Below are 26,529 nucleotides of genomic sequence, written 5' to 3'. Positions count from 1 at the left end.
ATCTACAACTGGGCTGACGTCACTATCATCCAACAGACTCACAATGACGGAATCATCTGCAAATGTGTCTGTCGGCATGTTGACTTCTACAATCATTAGTGTACAGGATATACAACAATGGGGAAAGAACACAACCTTGGGGTGAATCGGTGGAGGATGTTAATTCACTATCAGCTTCCCATTCACTCTTACCCTCTGGGTTCTATTTGTGAGGAAATCCAGAACCCAACCAATAATACCAGGGTCTAACTCTAAGCCAAAGTTAAATATTTTTTCAACTAGTATGTGTGGTTGAATTGTGTTGAAGGCTGATGAGAAGTCAACAAAAAGCAGCCTAGCATGTTTTTTGCTAACTTCCAGGTGTTTATACAGTAGGTTCAATGAGGTGATGGTAGCATCGGACACCCCTCTCTTTGCCCTGTATATGCAAATTGCAAAGGGTCGAAGCAACGCTCCGTTTTTTCCAAGAGCTCTTCCTTAACGAGCCTCTCAAATGACTTCATAACCACAGATGTTAATACCACAGCCCACAGGCCTAAAGTCATTTAGAGCCTTGGGACGAGGACCCTTGGCTACCGGCACCACAATGGACCGCTTCCATAAAGATGGCACCCTCTGCTGGTTAAGAGAAATACCAGTGATGTAAATTCACTAATTACATTTACTCAAGTAATGTACAATGTTGAGGTACTTTTACTTAAGTGCAGTATTTCCAATTTTAAATACATTCACATATTTACATCCCTCACTGAATATTAAAATAATATATTTGGCAAGACATGCTGTCATGACTGTACCAAAGCACCCCACCACCCTGCCAATTACCGGTATGCTATTTTTATATCATCTGGCATAAACCACATCTCAAAGATGCACAAGTTTATGGGAATGATATGGCTATAAGGATGGTATTGCAATATGAATGGCCTTTAAAGGCAATTCCTACTTTTACTTTCTGCATAGCATGCAATTAGCAACTAATATAAGCCTGCTGAGACTGTTGACCCGTTGCAGAGCAGTTCAGAGTTTCATTTGGTGAGTGAGACTTCATCTGTCCGTCCTATTAATGTGTTTGATATAAGCTATGAATAGTGATATAAATGTTTGAGATGTTAAGATAGTAATCCTAGTCATATAAATCTATTACATGTTAGCTATTAATTAACCTTTAACATGACCCCGTACATAGTGTTATAGCTATACAAACATGATACAAATAGGCACATTGTACAGATTGAAATGATTGATTGTGTATCATTTTATTTATAATGATATGGTTTAGGCCATATTGAAATTTGCTTTTGTTCATTAATTTCTATTTAAACATTCCAATTGTGTTTTGATTAGTTAAATTATAATTTGCATTGCATGGACTTTAGCATTGCTTCAGTACAAAAAAGACAAAAAGAAGAAGAAGAAACATGGCTGTAATAATGACAAAAAAAACAACTTGCTGAAATTTGGAATATAAACAAATAACACAAATATCATCATTTAATCATTTAATCAGATGCTTGCACATCTGAAAAGATGTGGCATTTCAATATTATTACATGTAATAATATTGAAATGCCACATCTTTTCAGATGTGAAACTAATGAGAAGTTTTAAATGAGAAAAGAAAAACATTCATAAGAAGTGATGCTTCTTATGAAGTTGTGTGTGTGGCAAGAATGAACATATAGGATTCATACGGTAATCTAATTTAATTCATGATTATAAATTAAATCATTCAACTCCTCGAAATGATGTGTTTTTTTGTTTCACAGTTAGGGGTTGCAATCAAGGTTTCACTGCTACTAGTAGAGGGGAAAAGTGAGTGTTCAATTGTGCACTAGGGGTGCACGATTATGAAATTATGACCGATATCCGATCTCCGATTATTTGCAACATCATATTATATCTGCCAATACCGATTTTGACCGATTCCGATATTATACAGAGGATCACAATGGAAACAAGCTTAGGCCCTAGGGGCTTGGCCCAAAGCCTGCTGATAAAGTAATCAATCAATAAATAAATAGTACACAAATTAAATGTAGATAAATGTTTATTTTTACTTAAGATTTAACATCATATTTGATTTGGCTTCTTGTTCTTGACTAGAGGTACTAGACACTTTTGATTTATATTGAACTCATTGATGATTTTTTACATTTTGCATTTATTTATTTATTTTGCTTGTGAAAACCGATGAAATAATCAGGATTATTTTGAGACAATCCGATATGGCATTTTTATGGCCAATATGGCCGATTCCGATAATGCTACCGATTTATATCGTGCATCCTATAAAACCTACTCTAAATTATAACCATAAGAATAGTCCTACAATGATCTACTCCAATCTCAATTCAGCAAATGCATAATCTATGTATCTGCCTACAGAAAGCCGCCACCATGAGTACGGACGCAGAGATGGAGCAATATGGCAAGGCCGCCATTTATCTCCGTAAGCCAGAGAAGGAGAGAATGGAAGCTCAAGCTTCACCCTTTGATGCCAAAACTGCAGCCTATGTGGCTGATAAGGCCGAGCTGTACCTCAAGTGTAAGATTATAAGCAAGGATGGTGCCAAAGTCACCGTGGAAACGCTGGACAAGAAAGACGTAGGTGTATATAAAATCAAATAGTGGCACAGTACAACTGTAATCACATTACATTCTGATGTTGTGCTTTTATTTTATTATTTTATTTTTAGACCAGAACTGTCCCTGAGGCGGATGTGACCCCTATGAACCCTCCCAAGTATGACAAGATTGAGGACATGGCCATGATGACCCACCTCACTGAAGCCACTGTCCTGTATAACCTCAAAGAGCGTTATGCAGCATGGATGATCTATGTAAGCTTTTCTACATGCTGAGAGCAGTACACTATTGTACCTGTCGATAGCAAAGAAAGAAAAACAGAGTACAAGTTATATCATCAACTGAAAACCATAGAAAAACAAATGCAAACAAATTCATGGTTCTGAAGTTAACTTGATCATTAGTTGATGCCACTTGCGAGTCGTGAATGACTGCTATTTAAGAACAAACTGAAGTATCTTCTGATTAATCAGATCACTTAAATTATTCTGTTTCTAATTATTACCTTTTATCATATTGACAATCAATTTCCATGCTGTAAATAACTAAGAACTGTGTTTTGCTCATGACTTCTTCTGTATGCAATCATCTATGCACTCAAATCATGTTTTTTAATGTCTGGTTACTGTACACAGGTTGAGGCCTCGTATAAGCCCTTCTTGCCTCCTAGCTCCTAGCACTTTCCTTTATTATTTTCTTCTACGTATTTCCTATATTTCTTTGTATTGTTGTATACTGTGCTAAATAATCAAATCAAATCAAATCAAATCAAATCAAATCAAATCAAATCAAATCAAATCAAATCAAATCAAATCAAATCAAATCATCCCTGCTCTAGTGATCCGTTGTCCCAGATATGTGGCATGCTCAGTGCTATGTTATATGTTAATGTTCTCTTCTCCTCTTCAGACCTACTCTGGCTTGTTCTGTGCAACTGTGAACCCCTACAAGTGGCTCCCAGTGTACGACCAGGAGGTTGTAAATGCCTACAGAGGCAAGAAGCGTATTGAGGCTCCACCCCACATCTTCTCTGTCTCTGACAACGCCTTTCAGTTCATGCTGATGGGTACGTACATACTAGCTGGACAATGTAAACAAATACATAACTATAATGGGTTTGTGCTGTATATCCATGACAAAAAAACATGCTTTACATTTTACAGATAAAGAGAACCAGTCCGTCCTGATCACGTAAGTTTCCATCATCTACTAGGCATTACAAAAAAGAACATTGTACACAAATTCACTAAGTGCATTTCTCTGAATATATGTGTTTATAACCAGTGGAGAATCCGGTGCTGGGAAGACTGTGAACACCAAGCGTGTCATCCAGTACTTTGCAACAGCAGCAACTGCTAGTGGAGAGAAATCGGCGGCCGATAGTGGTAAAATTAAGGTACTGTATATGTTTTTAACTTTAACAAATACATGTTTTGGAACATAAAGCATTTATATGAAATATAGCAATACAATTTAAAATAATTCAGACCAAATTTTAAATTGGGTGATGTCTAAAACATTCAGGGGTCACTGGAGGATCAGATTATTGCAGCCAATCCCTTGCTGGAGGCCTATGGTAATGCCAAGACTGTGAGGAATGACAACTCATCTCGCTTTGTAAGTGTAAAATAATGACATTGTATGAGTAAACCTGCAATAATTCCACAATGTAGACGGATGCAACTAATTGTGCTATATCAAACAGGGTAAATTCATCAGAATCCATTTCAACAATGCGGGTAAATTGGCCAGTGCTGATATTGAGACATGTAAGTATGAAGTTCAGAGATGAGAAATTATATATTTGTTAATTTGAGGATTACATTTTGACTTATGTACAACCCATATAGATTATTATTATTATTATTATTATTAATTATGTTGTACAACCCATATAGATCTGCTGGAGAAGTCTAGAGTGACCTACCAGCTTCCTCTAGAGAGAGGTTACCATATCTTCTTCCAGATGATGACCAACCACAAACCTGAGATAATTGGTAAGTGGAATTATACTGATTATGCAGTGAGAACATAAATTAACTAGAAAAGTCACAATTTTGAAAAATTGCAAAGTGTGTTTGCCGCAATCGGTTACATAGGCCCCTCCCATTAATTATTCTAGCCAATTACAATGTCAAGTCACCCCTGTGATCATGTGGAAATAATTTGGAGGGGATTTATCCCCCCAAAAATAAAATTTCTGCAACAAATGGTTATGTATTTCTTTTGCATGTGGATGAAAATGAATTGCTTTTTGCTCTGGGTTGATTAAACCACCCGTGACATGTGATTCAAATTTGGGATGGATTGGACGTAATTATTAATAATTTTAGTAATTATTATGAACCTGCCCTGCGATTTGACATATTATGGCTCAAGTTCGTGCCATCAAAACTGTGGGACAAGTAGCGAACCAAAGTTTAGGGTTACTCTAGAAAGAAGTAAAAAAAAAAGTGTTACAATTACTAGTCTGGTTTAATGAATAGAAACACATTCACACATTCATACTTTTTTCATCCCTTCTCAGAAAATTGTCTCATCACCACCAACCCATACGACTTCCCGTTGATCAGCATGGGTCAGATCACTGTGGCCAGCATTGATGACAAAGTCGAGTTGGACGCTACAGATGTAATTGGACATTATTTTAAATTTCTAATACTCACTGTGCACTGCAGTCAGTTACTCACTGTGCACTGCAGTCAGTTGCTCTGCAAAATACATTTTCTAAAGCAGTGGTTAGCAGGCCATGACCTCCCAAAATAATCCTATTTAAACTGGATTGCTAATATGATGCTTAATCTCAATCTTCTGAACACATCTCTGCTTATTGACATCAGGAAGCTATTGACATCCTGGGCTTCAACGCTGAGGAGAAAGTGTACATTTACAAGTTCACCGGTTCAGTGATGCATCATGGGGTGTTGACCTTCAAACAGAAGCAGCGTGAGGAACAGGCAGAGCCAGATGGCACGGAGGGTGAGTTGCATCTTCAACAAAAAATGTGATAGTCTTGTATTTATTTATATTTCAAATGAACTAAGCTAAATATATTTTCAATATATTGTCATTATTTATTTATATTATACTGTTTATACTGAAGGTTATTTGGTTTACCTATGGTCCTAGATTACTAGCTGTATGCATTCGATGTATTACCTTGTGTTTACCTTGCTTAAATCGCACTCTGGATTAAGCGTCTGCTAAATGCCTGAATCGTAAATTGCAAATTGTATGATAATTTCAGTGGCTGACAAGATCTGCTACCTGTTGGGTCTGAACTCAGCGGAAATGCTTAAGGCATACTGCTATCCCAGAGTTAAAGTTGGAAATGAATTCGTCACTAAAGGACAAACTGTGCCACAGGTGAGTAAAGTTACATTATTTCCATGTTCTGATTTCATACACACCTTATAAATTGTGTCCAGACTGTTTTAAATCATAATTAAAATGATCCTCCAACATTATTGTCTCAGCCGCTGAAGGGGAGGCAGAGATTATGTTTTGCACCATGTCCGTCGGTCTGTGTGCCTGTTTGTGAGTGTCTGTGAGCACCACCGTTTGGCCGCAAAACTGTGCACGCACACTCCCTGGATCGTTGGATCCCAGAGCAGAACCTCTGCCCCAAATCTTTCAGATCGGCGTGATCGGCGCGCCACCAGGAGGTCGATTTTTGCAAAACACATGTTTTGATATTGATTGATTGATTGAAGAATGTATTAACAGTTTGCAGAATTACAGTACATTTCAAGCACAAACTCAATACAAAGGCTGTTAACTGTGAGTGGACGACCCAATTAAGCATTACACTTGTTTCCAATAGGGTCCACCATGTTCAAATCATCAAAAACATTTAGAGACGTACAAATAGACGTACAAATAGACACTTCTATATAGACAGAACAGGAATTCATCATAAAGGAGGTAAAAAGGGAAAATAAACATATACAGTGAGGGAAAAAAAGGGGGTGGGCGGTGGGGGGGATTCACGTTCAGCTCCGTTAATTTGTTTGTTTTCCTTGGAGGAGCTGCGTTGGGTCCCCAAGTCGGCTCCGTGGCCGTACCTTGAGTTGGCTGTGTGGCCGTGACCGCCTCTTGTGTTGGGTCCCCAAGTCGGCTCCGTGGCCGTACCTTGAGTTGGCTGTGTGGCCGTGACCGTCTCTTGTGTTGTCCTTGCGTTGGGTCCCCAAGTCAGCTCAGTGGCCATACCTTGAGTTGGCTGTGTGGCCGCGACCGTCTCTTGTGTTGTTCTTGCGTTCGTGTTTGAGGGATTCCGATTTTACAGGGGCCAGTTTCGAATTGCAGCCGCCCGTAGGTGCCCTTTGAGAGGACTTCGTTAACATTAAGGAAGTATCTAGACAGGTACATGGGTATCTTGGTGGTGTATCGAATCTTGTGGACCAGACCCATTGCAAGATGCTGTACTCTGTCGTCGACCCTAAGCCATTCCAGCCTGTTGAAGTGGGCAGGGGTGAGGTGGGTTCGGGGGGCGAGGTCAAGTAGGAGCTTGACCAGTTTGTTTTGGGAAGTCTGGAGCCTGGTTTTAAGGGCCTTTGAGGTGCTGTGGTACCAGGAGGTGCATGCATAGTCAAAGAAACCCTGTACAAGGGCTCCTGTTAAGGTCTTCAAGGTGTTTTTGTTGACCAGTGAGGAGATCCTGTAAAGGAATCTTGTTCTATGGTTGACCTTTTTGATTACGTTGGTGGCCATTTTATCACCGGAAAGATTAGCCTCCAGGATGGAACCTAGGTAGGTAATTTCATCTTTACGTGTGATAACATTGTCACCCACTCTAACCAAGAAGCCATTTGCCTTGCTGAGATTACTTTTAGAGCCAAAGAGAATGGATTCAGTTTTTCCCAGGTGTAAAGATAGTTTGTTATCAGCGAGCCAGGTGCAGATTCTACCGAGTTCAGAGCTGAGGGCCTTTTCAACCTGCAGTTTGTTCCTGTCTGAGACTAGCCAAGTCATCTGCGAACAGGAACAAGTTGCAGTCACAAGCTGAAGACATGTCGTTAACATATATTAGGAACAGTAAAGGTCCTAGTATGCTCCCTTGTGGAACGCCACAGCTCACTGGGAGGGGGGGGACAGTGTTCCATTCACCTCCACCATCTGTTCTCTCCCCTCTAGGTAGGATTGCATCCAGCTCACTGATGTGCTATCGAAACCAATTGCCTTTAGCTTGTTAACCAGTATAGAGTGGTTCACGGTGTCAAAAGCCTTTTGGAGGTCCAGCATGACCATGCCGCAGTATTTGCCAGCATCCACCTCATGTTTGATGTGGTCGCTCAAATAGAGAAGGCATGTGTCAGTGGAGTGGGACGTTCTGAAGCCAGATTGGAACTCGTACATTAATTTATTAGTGGCAAGATACTTTTCAACCTGTTCATAGACTATCACTTTCGAGATGGAGCAAAGAATAGAAATAGGGCGGTAGTTGCCGGGGTCTAATTTACTCCCTTTCTTGTGCAAGGGGGTTATCACTCATAGTCCCACAGATTCTGTCCAAACATCATGCAAACCGGTACACAGTATCTCTATATCCATTAAACTGAACAAAATGCATGAACGCAGTGTACAATTTCTGTGAGATTTTGCACACATCGAGGAAGTAATGCCACTTGAAAATGTTCAGATCAGCCTCATGGTGGCACTATAACAGGCCGATTGGCATTTTTACCTATAACTGCACCGATTTGCTTTAAACTTTGAGTGCACACTCCCTAGAGGCCAAGGAAAAACCTTTGACCTGCATTTTTGCTACAAAAAACAACAGCACACTGCACACTGCACATGTGCAGTTCCAAGCACCTCTACTGACATGTTTGGCGCCTGCTGGCCTAGTGGTCCAGGGCAACAGCATGCCACATATATATAGGCATGCCTGTAGCGCGTTGCATGTTTGAGTCCCGTTCCTGACGACCTTTGGTGCATGTCTTTCCCTGTCTCTCTCTCCCTCTTCCCTGTCCATCTTCCTGTTATGCGGGAACGTGGCAAAAAACAACTCTCTGGCCTTGACAGCCCAACGTGGCAAAAAACAACTCTCTGGCCTTGACAGCCCATCCAAATAGAGAAGTTGTATTTGATTGCATTAAACGGCGTTAAACAACATTAAACTGACTGTCACTCACTTTGCCACTCGATTTGCCACTTGATTTTGCCATTCACTTTATGCATGTGCATATACCCTCTATTGTGTATCCAACCCTAAAACCCATCCCGCTCACTCAGATCAGCTAACACAGGGAAGCTGTCAACCTTCCCTAAAGCACTCGGGAGAGACTCTTCTCCCTTCTGGCTCTCAAACTTGTGGAATAAACTTTCCATTGCAGTTAGAACTGCAGACAAACTCAGAATCTTCTCTCTTCAGACTCCATATAGCCCGTGGCACTTGCCCTAGCCTTGCAAACCTTGCAGGCTTATGCAAAGACTAAAAATGTAATTAGGAGCGTCTGCAAAATGCTTAAATTGTGTAATTCAATATAATGTTCCTATTTCCTTAGGTAATGAACTCAGTCAGTGCCTTGGCCAAGTCCATCTATGAGAAGCTGTTCTTGTGGATGGTCATTAAGATCAACGGGATGCTGGACACCAAGCAGCCGAGAAACTACTACATTGGTGTGCTGGACATCGCTGGTTTTGAAATCTTTGATGTAAGCATAGACTTGTTTTAAGTTGGAGACTAAATATATTTTGTAAGTTACACATTTACAAGAGATTGGGCTAATGATATATTTCCTCTCACAGTTCAACACCCTGGAGCAGCTGTGCATCAACTTCACCAATGAGAAACTGCAACAGTTTTTCAACCACACCATGTTTGTTCTGGAACAAGAAGAATACATGAAAGAGGGAATTCCCTGGGATCTCGTTGACTTCGGCATGGACTTGGCTATCTGCATTGAGCTGATTGAGAAGGTATGTAGAATTATTATTATAGCGTATTATATTATGTATTGCTATGGACTTGGCTGTCAGCATCACATTCATTGAAGGTGTACAATTATTTTGTGCTTTAATGGACATAATGCAAACGCACACACACACACACACACACACACACACACACACACACACACACACACACACACACACACACACACACACACACACACACACACACACACACACACACGTATATATTTTTTTGTCATTGGCACTACGTTTTTGTTGATTTGTCTCGTTTGTCTCCTTTCCAAAGCCCTTGGGCATCTTCTCCAGCCTTGAAGAGCAGTGCATGTTCCCAAAGGCTACAGACAAAAGTTTCGCAGAGAAGTTGATTGACCTGCATCTGGGAAAGAACAAGGCCTTTGAGAAACCCAAGCCTGGTAAAGGCAAGGGTGAGGCTCACTTCTCCCTGGTCCACTATGCTGGAACTGTGGACTACAGGTGAATAGAACCCTATAGTATGCCTATAATAACAGGAACTGTGGACTACAGTTTGATGAATTGAGTATGGAGGACCCCAATGGAAACAAGCCATAGGCTTTTGTTAATAAACTGTTAATAAAGTATTCAATCAATCCATCAATCAATCAACAGCATCACAGGATGGCTAGAGAAGAACAAGGATCCTCTCAACGACTCTGTGGTGCAGCTGTACCAGAAGTCTTCAGTGAAGCTGCTCTGTGTGTTATATCCCCTACCTGAGCCTGAAGGTATGTTTACTACAATTGGTTTGGAGCATTTAGCATATTGGGAACAGGAGTCATGGCTGTACCCCAGCCAATAGGAACACAGAGGGGGCGGGACATCAGTAAATTAATATAGGATAATAATATAATATAATGTGTTCTATCCCCCACCTGAGCCTGAAGGTGTTGTTATATCAATACTATAAAAAAACAATCTGACAAGAAGAGAGGCATTTTCATTCTATATAACTAATGATAACTCATGATGCTAACCTATAAACAGATAATACCAAGAAGGGAGGAAAGAAGAAGGGTGGTTCCATGCAGACTGTGTCTAGTGCTTTCAGGGTAAGAATATCTATTCATTGTTATCAACATATATTCCTGTAAGAATGAAGCATTATTATTATCAACATTATATCCATGTAAGAAATAGTCTTTAAATGTTGGAAATGTTGTAAAAATAGGGTTTATGTCGTTAAAGTATGTTTTAGAAACAATCTAAATCTGCAAAGTAAGTAGTATCTAAAGAGTTCAAATAATTATAGTGGAAGAGAAAGTACAACATTCTATCACTTTTGACTAATTACAAGCCTTTTATGTCTCAATAGGCAAACTTGCAGTTGCTGATGACCAACTTGAGGAGCACACATCCTCACTTTGTGCGTTGCCTGATTCCCAACGAGACAAAGTGTCCAGGTAAACAGAAAATAAACATTTGACGCCTTATCAATTCTCTCCTAGAGGCCCTAAGGAAGACCTTGTAGTACTAAGCCAGGATGCGGAAAAGGCTTTCGACCAGGTGGAATATTCATACTTGTTCTCAGTGATGGAAAGGTTTTACATTGGAGATAGGTTCATTACATGGATTACAGCAACCCCACTGCAGCTAGGAGACTGACTAACCAGACACTGTCCTCACAATTTGCTTTAGCTCTAGGGCCCTTTGCCCAGACAATTATAGCAATGCTGACATATACAACACAGAATACACTTAAAATATCTCCCTGTATGCAGATGACATTCTTTTGTATGTAACCACAATCACGTGGATTTTGGTTGACTCGTTTTGACTCATTAAATGCAACTTTGGCCAGTGGGTAACTATTTTGTTGTAATAATAATGAAGCAACATATTTACAGGACTGATGGAGAACTTCCTGGTCATCCACCAGCTGAGGTGTAATGGTGTGCTGGAAGGCATCAGAATTTGTAGAAAGGGCTTCCCAAGCAGAATCCCCTATGCTGACTTCAAGCAGAGGTATCAATTCCTTTTGACAGCAGCTTTTAGTTCCAAACGTATTAACGGGAGGCACGCAAAATGACCATGAACTTCTGCAAAACAGATACAAAGTACTGAACGCCAGCGCATGTCCCGATGGCGCGTTCATGGACAACAAGAAGGCATCTGAGAAGCTGATGGGGTCCATTAATGTACCTGTTGATGAGTACAAGTTTGGACACACCAAGGTAATAAACACACAGTGAACCTTGTTTAACATTATGGACAGAGGATTAAAAGTTGATTTTACGGTTGTTTAGTTACAGTGTTTGTGACATTGTATTCAGGTGTTCTTCAAAGCTGGTCTGCTGGGTGTCCTTGAGGAGATGCGAGATGAAAAGCTGTCTACTCTGGTCACCATGACTCAGGCACTCGCACGAGGTTACGTCATGAGGAGGGAGTTTGTCAAGATGATGGCAAGGAGGTACTTTGAAAACATGATTTATTCAATACTTACTTTCTAAATGTTTTACTGTTCAACACAATTTTATAGTGTCAAATAACTACAATAAAAGCTTTAGGTGGCAAGGAAAACGGGGGAAGAAACCTCGAGCAGAACCAGGCTCTAGGGTGGGTGGCCATCTGCCTTTACCGTGTCGGGGGACAACAACAATAATATCCACAGCAATAATAACGACAACAATAACTAATTATAACTATTATAATGACACAATAATAGCAGCTATAACAACCTGCAGTCATATTTTATGGAAATTAACCTTCTATCTGCAGCTCGGTGTCCACAATACACAAAAAGTAATGCTAAGTTGATTGTACATCAGTATGAAACTAGAGAGAACCAAGCGTTATAATGTGATACCGAGAGTTGAAAGTCAAAGCTCTCAATAATAACAGTGTGAAAATGCTGTTACGGAAAAGCTACGAGTTGTTTGGGGGGGATTTAAGATTATTTTCAGTCGTTTTGGATTTTTTTTAGTTAATTTGATTTGCTATGTAATTCATTGGTGTTATGTAATTGTATCCGACGATTTATGTTGCAGGACCACAATGGAAACAAGGGTTTCTTTACGCTCCTGGGTTTAAGTTATATTGTAACCGAAATCAAATCAATCATGATACACTGCAACTGTGTTCCCACAGAGAAGCCATTTACACCATCCAGTTCAACGTGCGCACATTTGTCAATGTGAAACACTGGCCATGGATGGGGCTGTACTACAAGATCAAGCCTCTCCTGCAGAGTGCTGAGACTGAGAAGGAGCTGCAGAACATGAAGGAGAACTATGAAAAGATGAAGACTGACTTGGCCACTGCCCAGGCCTTGAAGAAGACACTGGAAGCGAAATTGGTGGCTGCGGTGCAGGAGAAGAATAACCTTGCAGCATCATCGGCATCAGTAAGTAGCTACACTTGTACAGGAAATGTTGCTAATATTTCATATTGTTTATCATCTTAAAAGGCAAGACCACTTTTTTTTAGGTTTGAGTTGTATAGTTACGTTGCCATGATGTAACTCCAAAGGTGGACAAGAAATCAAAAATTGCTCCATTGATTAGAAATTGATAATTCAAAATATTCTCCTCATTGACTTACATTGTACGCTGAAACAGCTCTCAAAGTCACTCTTTCACATAAATAAACACAAACAAAGTTGATTCAGACAATATAGAGCATCACCACCAAACCCAGTAGGCCTACTGTTTTTTTTTCTAATAATCCTGTTGAAATTACTATTTGAAGATCTGGATCTGGATCCACGGATCTAGTCCGGGTTTTCTTCCTATACAAATGGAAAAATCAACAGGAATTTTATTATACAAAAAAACTAACAGAACTGGGATTGGTGATGCTCTGTCTTGAATCAAAAACTTTGTTTGTGTTTGTTTACGTACTAAAAGAGTGACTTTGAGAGCTGTTTCAGTGTACAATGTAAGTCAATGAGGATCATATTTTGAATTATCAATTTCTAATTACTAGAGCAATTCTTTTTGATTTCTTGTCTACATTTGGAGAACATCATGGCAAGGTAACACAACCCAAACCTCTACCAAAGTGATATTGCCCTTTAAATCTTTTATGTATAGGTAGTCGACCACCAGGCATTCTCATTGCAGACCATGGCAGAGAATGCCTGGTGGTCGAACGGCTGTTCATCACAAGGGCCTGACCCAATTTGTCATTCTTCTGTGGGGAGGGTGAATTTGAATGTGCAACTGCTACTCACCCACGCACTACTATAGTATATCCTTTTGGAGGAGGTTTGATTAGTTTGAGCATTAGTCCGACATGCGGGAACAACTGTCAGACTACCGCTCGAACGAGTAGTGCTCACGTGCTTGCGGTTGTGTTTAGGTTAGGGATAGAGGTAGATTGTCGGTCTACTGACCGTCGGACCAAAACACGTGTCGGAACTTTGCACCCCTCCAACTTCTTCCTTGTCCTCACCTCACCCTGAACAAATTCTGACATATTCCTTTTCATTGACAATCAGGGAGACGAGGCTCTGAATGATGCTGAGGAGAGATGTGAAGGTCTTATTAAAAGTAAGATCCAGTTGGAGGCAAAGCTCAAAGAGACGACCGAGAGACTGGAGGACGAGGAGGAGATCAATGCAGAACTGACTGCCAAGAAGAGAAAGCTGGAGGATGAATGCTCTGAGCTCAAGAAGGACATTGATGACCTGGAGCTCACCTTGGCCAAAGTGGAGAAGGAGAAACACGCCACTGAAAACAAGGTATACTGTAGATTATACTCAAGATCATACACTCTAGTTGCAGACTTGTAAGGGTCAATCTATACTGTTTTACTGTCAGAGTTACAGACTTGTAAGGGTCAATAATTCAGAACCCCTTTCCCCTAAAGGAACCCTGAGAGTCCCTGGAATTCACTTCGAAAAGCACTGATTGATCCATTCCATGACAACACATTATGTTCTGCTTATCAGGTGAAGAACCTGACTGAGGAGATGGCGTCTCAGGATGAGAGCGTCGCTAAGCTGAGCAAGGAGAAAAAAGCCCTCCAAGAGGCCCATCAGCAAACCCTGGATGACCTGCAGGCAGAGGAGGACAAAGTCAACACTCTGACCAAGGCCAAGACCAAGCTGGAGCAGCAAGTTGACGATGTGAGTTTACCAAAGGGAATCAGATGTTTTGAACTTAAAGATGGAGTGCCGTGATTTTTTTTCCACCCTAAAAACTTTTCTTTTCAAAAAAGTGTACAGTATTTGTTAAAATGTTGTTTTTATGTGGACACGCCCACCAGTTCATTAAGTATGCCTGGTTTGCCTGGTGGGTGGTGATGGGTGACTGGTGATCTACCTGAACTGAAGCCACACCCACAGCTGTTATTGGATGATAAAGGGGGAGGGGTTAGGGGAGGGGAAGATTTTGTGATCACTATATCACTGTTTTTTTCATTGGCATGTTTGACTGTCAAGGTTTCAGCCTCCAGGAAGAAACCCTAAATACAAAGGGAAGTAATCATTGCAACCTTGAACCTTGAACCTTGCACATAACAATCACACCAAGGGGTCTAAGGAAGTACTCTAACCTCGTAAACACATGAAAAACTGGAAAAGATAAATATCACGGCACTCCATCTTTAATATTATATATTGTTGTACTGATTAATAAGAACAATATATTGTTGTGCAGTTGGAGAGTTCTCTGGAGCAAGAGAAGAAGCTCCGCATGGACCTTGAGAGAGCCAAGAGAAAGCTTGAGGGTGATCTGAAACTGGCCCAGGAATCCATCATGGACCTGGAAAATGATAAGCAGCAATCTGACGAGAAGATAAAGAAGTAATGTGAACCAACAATATGAAATGTCATGGAGAGAAACCACCTGCAGAATGACCCTAAAATATGACTATTGACTGTATTCAACAGGAAGGACTTTGAAGTAAGCCAGCTTCTGAGTAAGATTGAGGATGAACAATCTTTGGGGGCCCAGCTGCAGAAGAAGATCAAAGAACTCCAGGTATTCTTATTTTATATAAAATCATTAAAAATAGGAGTGAATGGTTATTTTCAGATGTTACTCTAACATCATTCATTTGAAAGGCTCGTATTGAAGAACTGGAGGAGGAGATCGAGGCAGAGCGTGCCGCTCGTGCCAAAGTGGAGAAGCAGAGAGCCGATCTCTCCAGGGAACTTGAAGAGATCAGTGAGAGGCTGGAGGAGGCTGGAGGCGCCACCGCTGCTCAGATCGAGATGAACAAGAAGCGCGAGGCTGAGTTCCAGAAGCTGCGTCGTGACCTTGAAGAGTCCACCCTGCAGCATGAGGCCACTGCTTCTGCTCTCCGTAAGAAACAGGCCGACAGCGTGGCTGAACTGGGTGAACAGATCGACAACCTCCAGAGAGTCAAGCAGAAGCTGGAGAAGGAGAAGAGTGAATACAAGATGGAGATCGATGACCTGTCCAGCAACATGGAGGCTGTTGCTAAGGCAAAGGTATGATAGCCTTGCGATATTAGTCTCGTCCCTCTCAGCGTTTTTTTTCTTCTCAAAATGTCCCGCCTCATAATTGAATACTGTACCCTGTTTGGTTATAGCCTGGTTCCAGACTTAATCTGCCTGGGGCAATATGCATTGCAAGGCAGATGAAGGCTAGCTACGCGAGGCAAAAGCTACAGTATAATGGAATGCCTGTGTATAATATCATTCTTGAGATACAAGTAATCTTGTGAACGGAACACGTAGCCTATGGTGATTACTCTAAATGTTAATACACTTTTCAGATAATGAGGCAATTTGAGGTAAAGTTTAAGTATAGCTTTGTAGATAAAAAAATAAACCTCAGTGCTGCTCCTCATAGCTAATGATGGCCATCCCAGTGATTGGGGGTAAGGAAACCATACATTAATAAACTGGTGGGCTGAATTATAGAGTGGCTTTGATTTAAATCAAGGCAATGTGAATGAATATGATTGAACATTTCCAATGTTAATTTCCAGGGAAATCTTGAGAAGCTGTGCCGCACCCTTGAGGACCAACTTAGTGAAATCAAGGCCAAGAGTGATGAGAACGTTCGCCAGATCAATGATATTGGAGCTCAGAGAGCAAGACTGTTGACAGAGAACGGTAAATGTTCAATTCATCATAAAGTCTACATTGTCCTGTCAATGGTACTTGAGCAAATTGACCATAATTATTAGAGATAACGCTATGATCAACAGTTAACACGGGACTCATGATTTGTTTGAAATTAATATTTCTAACTAGGCGAGTTTGCTCGTCAACTGGAGGAGAAAGAAGCTCTGGTCTCTCAGCTCACCAGAGGCAAGCAGGCCTTCACCCAACAGCTTGAAGAGTTGAAGAGACACGTCGAAGAGGAAGTTAAGGTGAAGAACAGATTATTTTCCCTTTTAGTTTTATATTTTTTGTAATTTCATTCAGCTGACATTATTTTGTCCATTTTCTTGACAGGCAAAGAATGCCCTTGCTCATGCTGTGCAATCAGCTCGCCATGACTGCGACCTTCTGAGGGAGCAGTTTGAGGAGGAGCAGGAGGCAAAGGCAGAGCTGCAGCGTGGAATGTCCAAGGCCAACGCTGAGGTGTGTCAGTGGAGGAGCAAGTATGAGACTGATGCTGTCCAACGCACTGAGGAGCTGGAGGAGGCCAAGTAAGTCAGCAGTGTTGCAACACTGTCAGCTACCACTCACTATGCAAAATATTACTCACAAATTATCCATTCTAAACTGATCAACAGGAAGAAGCTCGCCCAGCGTCTTCAGGAGGCTGAGGAGCAAATCGAGGCTGTGAATTCCAAGTGCGCCTCTCTGGAGAAGACCAAACAGAGACTCCAGGGTGAAGTGGAAGACCTCATGATTGATGTGGAGAGGGCCAATGGTTTGGCTTCCAACCTCGACAAGAAACAGAGGAACTTTGATAAGGTGATTTGACACACATCATTTTATAATATTAAAGTGGAGGACACATTACTTTATTGGTTTATTTGGAGTATAGCCTGTTAATGAACATTACATAAAAATGAAGTGTAAATACACCAGATTTAGCAGAGATGCTAATTTCCATCCATAGTCCCCATTTCATTACAAATGGTGTGCAGGTAGGCCTACTTAAAGTGGAGGTAAATGACACATTTCATTACAAATGGTCTGCAGGTCTTGGCAGAATGGAAGCAGAAATTTGAAGAGGGACAGGCAGAACTGGAGGGAGCTCAGAAAGAGGCTCGTTCTCTCAGCACTGAGTTGTTTAAGATGAAGAATTCCTACGAGGAGTCTCTGGACCAACTGGAGACCATGAAGCGTGAGAACAAGAACCTGCAACGTGAGTCTTTCTCTACATCATTCTTTTGAAAGTTTTTATTTTTGCTTGAATGTTTTTTTGCATATTTCTTTGGAGCAAAAAGCTGGTGCTGTTAACGGGTCAAAAGGTATTCCTACATGTGTCTTTTAAAATTATGTAAATGTTCATATGCTAACCCAACTTTACTCAAATGCAAAATACTTGACTGATTCATTATTTTCAATTAACTACAGAGGAGATCTCAGACCTGACTGAACAGATCGGTGAGACTGGAAAGAGCATCCATGAGCTGGAGAAGTCCAAGAAGCAGGTTGAGACAGAGAAGTCAGAGATCCAGACAGCCTTGGAGGAAGCCGAGGTAACGCATTTAGCTTCTAGATGAAAAATGCAATAGTCTATAGTTTAGTTTGGTCATTAAAGTATAGTGTAGCAACCCCACAGAAGTGGCCCGGCCGTAAATTGCTCCTCTTAGTGAACTATAGCTCTCTTTGCGTTGCCTGTTGCGTGCCGGTGCCAGACTGGTGAGTTGGCAACCGGGGTTCGATCCAACTCAGAGCGTTACCCTGTTTGCTACAATATTTCAGATTTATCTCAATAAATGAATTGCATTTTTATAGTGCTTTTCCAAGCACTTTACAATGGTTCATTCATTAATACAGTGGGAGGTGAAGCAGCGAACAGTCAACAATAGCGTCCTCACTTCCCACACATTCACAAACCAAGTGGCAAGCTAGCACAAATCAACTCATTAGAGGCAATGTAGGATTAAATGTGTTGCCCAAGGACACTTCACAATGTGGACAGAAGGAGCCGGGATTTGAACCGCCAAAACACAGATTCATTGAGCGACCTGCTCTGCTGAGCCACATCCGCCCATTAAACATTCAGTGTAGCAGTATATTATTGGATGCTACTTAAAAGCTCTTACAACCTTTTGATCCTGTGTTACATTTCAGGGTACTCTGGAGCATGAGGAGTCCAAGATTCTTCGTGTCCAGCTGGAGCTCAACCAGATCAAGGGTGAGGTGGACAGGAAGCTTTCAGAGAAGGATGGAGAGATGGAGCAGATCAAGAGGAACAGCCAGAGGGTGGTTGAATCCATGCAGAGCACTCTGGACTCTGAGGTCAGGAGCAGAAACGATGCCCTTAGAATCAAGAAGAAGATGGAGGGAGACCTGAACGAGATGGAGGTTCAGCTGAGCCACGCAAACCGCCAGGCTGCTGAGGCCCAGAAGCAGCTGAGGAACGTCCAGGGACAGCTTAAGGTTCAAAACATATTAGTTAGACACATGTTACTATTATATAAAACATATTAGTTAGACACATGTTACTATTATTATATAAAACATAGTAGTTAGACACAATCAAATAATGGAGCTGCTCTGAACAAGTCACATTCAGATTTTTATCTTATGTGACAACCTCAAATGTGATTTATTTTAGGATGCCCAAGTGCACCTTGACGATGCTTGCAGAGGCCAAGAAGATATGAAGGAGCAAGCTGCCATGGTGGAGCGTAGGAATGGCCTCATGGTCGCTGAGATCGAGGAGCTGAGAGTGGCTCTGGAACAGACAGAGAGAGGCCGCAAAGTGGCTGAGCAAGAACTGGTGGATGCCAGTGAGCGCGCTGGACTGTTGCACTCCCAGGTAAGTCAATGGAAAAACTCTCAACATGTTTAACATACAAGTCATGTATACTTGCATTGCTAAACTGAATCTTTATTTTAGAACACAAGTCTTTTGAACTCCAAGAAGAAACTTGAAGCTGACCTGATCCAGGTCCAAGGTGAAGTGGACGACAGTGTTCAAGAAGCAAGGAATGCTGAGGATAAGGCCAAGAAAGCCATCACTGATGTAAGTTAGGAGCTTTAGAATTAGACCCCCCCATGCCATGCTTAATATAAACATACAATACAATACGCTCATGTTGGAAACCTTTGCTCTATAGGCTACAACAAAGGATGTATTTTAGAACTAAAATTGTCTTATTTAAACAGCCATGATGAAAAAGTAATGTATTGCAATCCAAGTCAAGTGAGATTTGTGTTTAGTTATTGGACATTTAATTGTATTATGGTTAAAACATTGAGAGCTTCTGCTTCTGCTCTGTGGTAGCTATGGAAGGCCTGATCCTGAGAGGGTTGGACCATGATCTGTATTTCCCCCCATATCTCCATAAGGTATGGAAATATGGAGGGGAATGTATGCAGATCATGATCTATTTCATGGGTTTGGGGGGCTGGCTCCCCTGTGAGGGCCTGGGGGCCTCAAATATTACTCTAGCCTCAACTCCTATAAATCCGGCACTGACAATGAAGTATATTTTATCCTCTTCCCAGGCCGCTATGATGGCCGAGGAGCTGAAGAAGGAGCAGGACACCAGCTCTCACCTGGAGAGGATGAAGAAGAACCTGGAGGTCACAGTCAAGGACCTGCAGCATCGTCTGGATGAGGCTGAGAACCTGGCTATGAAGGGAGGCAAAAAGCAGCTCCAGAAACTGGAGTCTAGGGTAAGATGTGATTTACTTCAACACAGCTTATAGTCAATTAAATAAGAATACGTTTCATAGTGCATAATTCCATTGTGAAGGTGCGTGAACTGGAGGGAGAGGTCGACGCTGCACAGAGAGGTGGAGGAGACGCCATTAAAGGTGTCCGCAAGTACGAGAGGAGAGTGAAGGAGCTGACATACCAGGTACAGTATTCACGTAATTAACCATCATGCCACTGATTAAATGAATAGATTGCATGAACATACAATTAATGTTATAAATTCACTCTCACTTTAGACTGAAGAGGACAAGAAGAATCTTGGCAGGCTTCAGGATCTGGTAGACAAACTGCAGATGAAGGTGAAGGGCTACAAGAGACAGGCTGAGGAATCGGTAAGACAAATATACATCTTTAGTTGTGGTCGCCATGGGCAGAGTGTTGTGAACTAACAACACTAACATGAACATTATGCCATATCGGCTATTACATTAGCCACAACTGAAATTGTCTTGTTTGGACTATAATTGTAAGGTAATCTTTTCAAATATTGAGGCTTTGAACCATCTCTATCATATTGTAGGAGGAAGCAGCCAACACTCACCTGTCCAAGTGCAGAAAGGTTCAGCATGAGCTAGAGGAGGCAGAGGAGCGTGCTGACATCGCTGAATCCCAGGTCAACAAGATGAGAGCTAAAAGTCGTGACTCCAAGGTAAATACATGTGTAATATGAAGGTTTATTATGTTGACTGTCTTTAACTAAGATTTAAATAAAGATTCATGTCTAATAGCATATTCCTATTTTACAGGGAAAAGATGCTGCAGAATAAGTTTTCCAATTCAACTCACCATATATAAAGTCATAAAATATGACCCACTGGATTCAAAAAGTCATAAAATATGACCCATTGTATTCAATAAAGGTGGCAATGAATGCATTTTGTTGTTTCTTGTATTCATTACTTCATCAAATCACTTTGTATAAGTGGCTCTGGATTAAGAGCGTCTGCTAAATGCCTACATTTTATTGTCAGCTTTGAGTATTCTGGTTCCAGCACATGTCCACTAATACACTAGAGGGTATGCGCATGTGTAACAGGATGGCATTAAGGATTGTAGCCAACTAGGGAGTTGCACCCCAGGAAATACTACACCCAATTCAATGAAGACTCCTGATTACAATATTGTGACTCTTCACACAAGTTTGTTGTACAAAATAACAATAAATGCAGCAACGGGTGATTAGCAAAAGTACAAAATGTATTTATTTAATTAGCATTATTTAATGTATAGCTTCTCATCAACATCCTCCTAATCATGAAAAGAAGAATACCGGTAGATAATACAATATATGGAGCGTGTTTTGAGTGGACAGGGTTTGATGAGGTCAGATCAATATATGGAATGTCAGAACAGGAAGGATGGTGGGGAAGAATCAACATATGGAATGTCAGAACAGGAAGGACGGGTGGGGAAGAATCAACATATGGAATGTCAGAACAGGAAGGACGGGTGGGAATCAACATATGGAATGTCAGAACAGGTTGGTAGTTGGAGATCTAAGGGTTTGAGGTCAGATGTAATTGCTGGCTGGCTCCATATATGCAGATCTAGGTGATGATCCAGTCTTCTTCTTCTATGGTTATCCAGGGTTAGATGAGGTCAGTGTCGTGATCTTCATATATGAAGATGGCCATATATGGTGGCGTGACCTGTCACAAGGCATGATGTCACGAGGCGTGACCATATATGGAGGCGTGATGTCAGGTGACTAATGGAAGTGAGATGCCCGTTTTCATAGTAAATCGAACCTCCCCCCGGGTGCTCTACCCCTGAGCCACTGCCGCCCCCAAAGATGTAGAAGATTCCTCTTTGTTACTCTTAACCATCTTTATAATAATCTGTTTCAGATACATTAAAAGCAAATGTCACCATCATGGTTGCATAATTGTTATTGCTTCGATAAGAGAATAGATCAACATCTCAACCTAAACTGATGCTCTACAATCTAAATGCACACTCTCTCTCTCTCTCACACACACACACACACACACACACACACACACACACACACACACACACACACACACACACACACACACACACACACACACACACACACACACGTTATAATTGGAAATGATATACAAGTGCTTGGAAATCTCTAAAGCTTGTTTACAATGTTAAACAGCTTGTGTTTATATTTGGAAGCCATGGTCATGTCCATAAGTGAGAGGCCTAGTGCAGATTGCAGGAATGACCAAGCCAAGAGCTAAGGCACTAGCTGATTTATGTTCATTGTATGTGATAATTGGCAGTCTCCACATATGAAGAAGACAATGTTTCCTGAATCCTTGATCTGTATCATGAAATATTTGCTGTTGAGATTCTCAAGCTTGTGCGTGCATAGTTTGTGTTAATGAATTTCTTGATAAATGTGAACGCAAATATAGATTGTGTGTGTGTGTGTGTGTGTGTGTGTGTGTGTGTGTGTGTGTGTGCGTGTTTGTGCGTGCGTGCGTGCGTGTGCGCGCGCATGTATGCATGTGTGTGTGTGTGCAGTCAGAGATTCCTTAAAGCCTCTAGGTGTGCCTTTAGGCAATTTTAGTATTGATTTATAGGCAAGCTGTGACAATCTTGGACTGTATCAGCTGTGTGAGAGAGGCTGAGTTTGCAGTACATTACATATTCTGTTAATGAAACCTTTCATGCTGAAATTAAATGTGATGAGTAGGCTACAAGGGATGAAAATAACCTTTTTATGGAATGACATTGGCGGTAAGCAAGGGCCAAACTTTAATCCCAGGCAGACATGTCAGACATGCCTACATACAGAGTAGTTCACCTCACCTCATTCATCCCATACATGGGCTGAATGTTGGAAGTATCATTTACAGTTCCTTAAGGTGGCTTATTAATAGACTTGAAATAGTTTTATGGCTAAATTTGAGGGAGGTTGTGAGGGGTGAACGGTGTTCAAAATCAACACGTCACATTGTAGATCAGCTTTTTAGCTTAATTAAGTGGTTAATTAAGCAATATTACATGAGAGGGTGTTCTTTACAGTCATTAATGGCACGCCTGCGTTGCTGCAGGAACGAGCTGATAGGCGAGTTCTGTAAGCAGCACAGAAGTGCAGTAAATTACACTCTCAGGTGTAATATTGTGAACAGTTACCCTTAAAAAAACATGTCAACTCAATTTCAGTACAACTAAGATATTCAATATATATATATATTTTTTTTAAAATTACAGTCACATGTAGCCACTAAGACACAAATCTACGTTGAAAATCGCTAGCCTATAGACACTCAGAGAGCTCTGCTCTGGGAGAGCAGCGAGACTCAGCATAGCTGATATTTATGTTTTGATTTGGTGTTCCATCACGTTTAAGCACGGCTAGATGGCTGTTTCAAGCAAACAGATTGCTTCTTCAAAACGACCTGTGATCTATATGTTTTGTATTAATAATACAATCTGCAAAGTAAGTAGGTCTAACTAAAGCTGTCAAAAGCTGGGGTTAGTGAAGTAGAAGTAACAAACATGGAGAGGAAAGTAAAAGTACCTCAAAATTGTACTGTGCATAGTAAGCAAGCACTGTAGTGTAGCTACATTATTGTATAGTAACTGATTAAATGTACTTAGTTACGTTGCACCACTTTGACAGGCTGGGAATTAAACAGCCCCAGGTGCACTGATTGCTACAGTGCAGAGGGACATGGTTGACTTGATATTAATGGTCTTTCTTAACTCAAAATGTATACAGTACATCATCACACAGCTTAGATCTGCAGTGTAAAACAAGTCATAATATTCCTCAATCTTTTAAAGTTTAAATGGAGTCTGTAAGTTAAAGCATGCTGAAACATGTGAACAAGTGAAAGAAAAAAGGTGTTTTGGATGACAATAACATTTTTTTAATTAAATATTTCAAAAACTACAAAACATTACATATTTGATAATAATATAACACACGTCTCCTTCCCACTGTATAACAACTCATTGAAACATTAAAGCCATTATAACTCTGTTAGATTCCCTGAAAAACACAACCGTGGTTCTGGTGATTGATGCTATTTTTACATAGACAAAGTGTTATGTACCGGTAATAATAATGACAATCTGCAAAGTAGGCCTAACTATAACTAAAGTCTTCAAAGTATTGTTGTGGAGTAAAAGTACAATATTTGCCTCTGAGATGTAGAGGAGTATCAGTGAAAGTATTGAAAATGGGGAAGATTTTTAAGTACAGTGCTACTTACCAGTAGTTACTGCATGATACTTCATAATGTTTCATGTATTTGCTCAGTGACTGTACTATAGATGCAATTAATCTACTATAATAGTTATCGCTTATCAGTGATGGAAGGTCAAGGTCAAGGTTATGTATATGTCCCAAGCTGGGCAATTGATTTTACCGCAGATAATAAAAGCTCTGAAAGACACAATACAGTAAAACATACAACAACAACAACAACAACAACAACAGATATACGTATACATTATCACAAGATACAGATTATTACCTTTAAATATAAAGTGCAACTGGAACCAAAAGTGCACCAAGTGTGACTACATCTCCTCACCACCCACCCCTGAAACTACTTTTCTGTCTAATACCTATAGGTTACCAAACCAGCAAATGGCAGCAAAATAAATGACAGACTCAATGAATGCTCTGTAAAACAAAATAATTAAGGATTTGTCTACCTGAAACTTGGCTATCTTCCTTAAACAGAAAAGGTGCTGCTGGCCTTTCTTGCACAACATTTCAGTATTGACATCAAATTGCAGACGGTTGTCGATTATGGTCCCTAGATATTTGTAGGTGGTTACTAACTCCACTGACTGACCATCTATAATACTACTCTGAGGAGCTATAGGACATTGACGAAAGTCAATACACATGTCTTCGGTCTTAGTGACCTTGAGTTGTAGAAATGCCTCTTCACACCAAGAGACAAAGTCATCTACAACTGGGCCATGGCTGACCTCACTATCATCCAACAGACTCACAATGACGGAATCATCTGCAAATTGCAAATTGAATGATGTGTCTGTCGGCCACCTATATATGTTGTCTGGGCTAGGACTTTTCTTTGGTTTACACCTTTTAAAACACCTGATCACACTATGCTCATTAAAGGAGAAATCATGAACCCTGGATGTCACCAACCCCTTCCTAAGCTCAGTGTTCTTTAAAATCATGAACATCAAAGTACTTGTTTAACTTAAGTAAAAGTGTAAATACCCTATTGTAGAAATAGTTAAATACAATTTCGGTATTCAAAAGGTACTTGAGTAAAAGTATAGAAAAGTATTGGTATCAAAATATACTTTACTCTTTATGCAGAAGGTGCATTTCACACGATTTCAAATGTATACAATGTATTAAAATAAAATCCTTAATCCTAACCTCTGTAAAGTTAAAAACAAAAATAGAAAGAAAAAAAAATACTTTACACCACTGCTCAGCACTTAATATATTGACTATTTGGCTAATGTTTTTAATTTTATTTTTTAGTAGTTTATTACTTTTGATACAGTAATGGTCTTGCATTTTTTAGGTATTAAATGGTCTTAAAATATCTTCAATTGTCACTTTAGAAATGTGCAGTTAACCTGTATACACATATACTGTAGGTTTGCTTATCTCAAAAAGAAAAACAATGTTGCACAGTAAAGCAAATCATCTGGGGACCCTGCAAAATCATTTGGGGCTGTGACAAGAATCTTGGACTGTATCAGAGGCTGTGTGTGCAATTAAACATGGAAAGTGTCTGGTAATGAATGTATTTATATACTGCTTGTTTTATATACTGCAATTATGTCTTCTGGATGTTCTTTATCTCTTATACAATGTTTCATTTTTGATTTACATAGGTAGAGGCCTCGTATAAGCCCCTTGGGCTTTTTTGCCTCAGCCTAGCACTTTACCCCTCTTCAACACTGTTCACTGTGTTGTTTTTTATATTGTGCTGAATAAATAAATACAAATACAAATACAAATTTATGGTGAAATGTAATGCTGAAATGAAATGTGATGAGCACAAGGAATAGAAATGACATCAGGTGAGACACGTTTTTACGGAGGTTCAAGTGGGTTGAGTGGTCAAATGCCAGTGCTCCTGAATTGAAGCCAGTGCCATAACTGCCATTAAGACAGTGTCAGTCTATCTGAAGTACCTGACTACAAAAAACATCAAACCCCCCAAAGTAACTAAAGCTTAAGTTTCCTCCTGAAATGAAGAGCAGTGGAAGTGTGAAGCATACGATGGAAATACCAGTGATGTAAATTCAC

The 26,529-nt window shown here is 40.5% G+C and overlaps 1 protein-coding gene across 1 annotated transcript; it reads left to right on the top strand.

The window, feature by feature from the left end:
- The first annotated feature begins 1,760 nt into the window (after window positions 1-1,760).
- On the top strand, window positions 1,761-21,073 carry LOC306932512 (myosin heavy chain, fast skeletal muscle-like). Its single transcript, XM_079514341.1, has 41 exons — window positions 1,761-1,815; window positions 2,389-2,607; window positions 2,700-2,843; window positions 3,499-3,655; window positions 3,753-3,780; window positions 3,874-3,985; window positions 4,114-4,206; window positions 4,295-4,358; window positions 4,488-4,586; window positions 5,117-5,220; window positions 5,430-5,568; window positions 5,837-5,955; window positions 9,096-9,245; window positions 9,340-9,510; window positions 9,794-9,981; window positions 10,135-10,250; window positions 10,510-10,574; window positions 10,838-10,925; window positions 11,370-11,487; window positions 11,573-11,696; window positions 11,796-11,932; window positions 12,610-12,865; window positions 13,961-14,203; window positions 14,414-14,590; window positions 15,123-15,268; window positions 15,356-15,446; window positions 15,530-15,919; window positions 16,423-16,549; window positions 16,691-16,809; window positions 16,895-17,091; window positions 17,179-17,362; window positions 17,594-17,759; window positions 17,972-18,096; window positions 18,695-19,003; window positions 19,182-19,385; window positions 19,467-19,592; window positions 20,078-20,248; window positions 20,329-20,433; window positions 20,528-20,623; window positions 20,812-20,940; window positions 21,038-21,073. The coding sequence occupies exons 2-41, from the start codon at window positions 2,401-2,403 to the stop codon at window positions 21,056-21,058; spliced, it is 5,805 nt and encodes a 1,934-aa protein (XP_079370467.1). The 5' UTR covers window positions 1,761-1,815; window positions 2,389-2,400; the 3' UTR covers window positions 21,059-21,073.
- The last annotated feature ends 5,456 nt before the right edge of the window (window positions 21,074-26,529 follow it).

Source organism: Electrona antarctica, assembly GCF_951216825.1.
Source record: "Electrona antarctica genome assembly, chromosome: 11".
Taxonomy (NCBI): domain Eukaryota; kingdom Metazoa; phylum Chordata; class Actinopteri; order Myctophiformes; family Myctophidae; genus Electrona; species Electrona antarctica.
The sequence above is the reverse complement of the archived record's forward strand: the minus strand, read 5'-3'. Positions and strand labels throughout refer to the sequence as shown.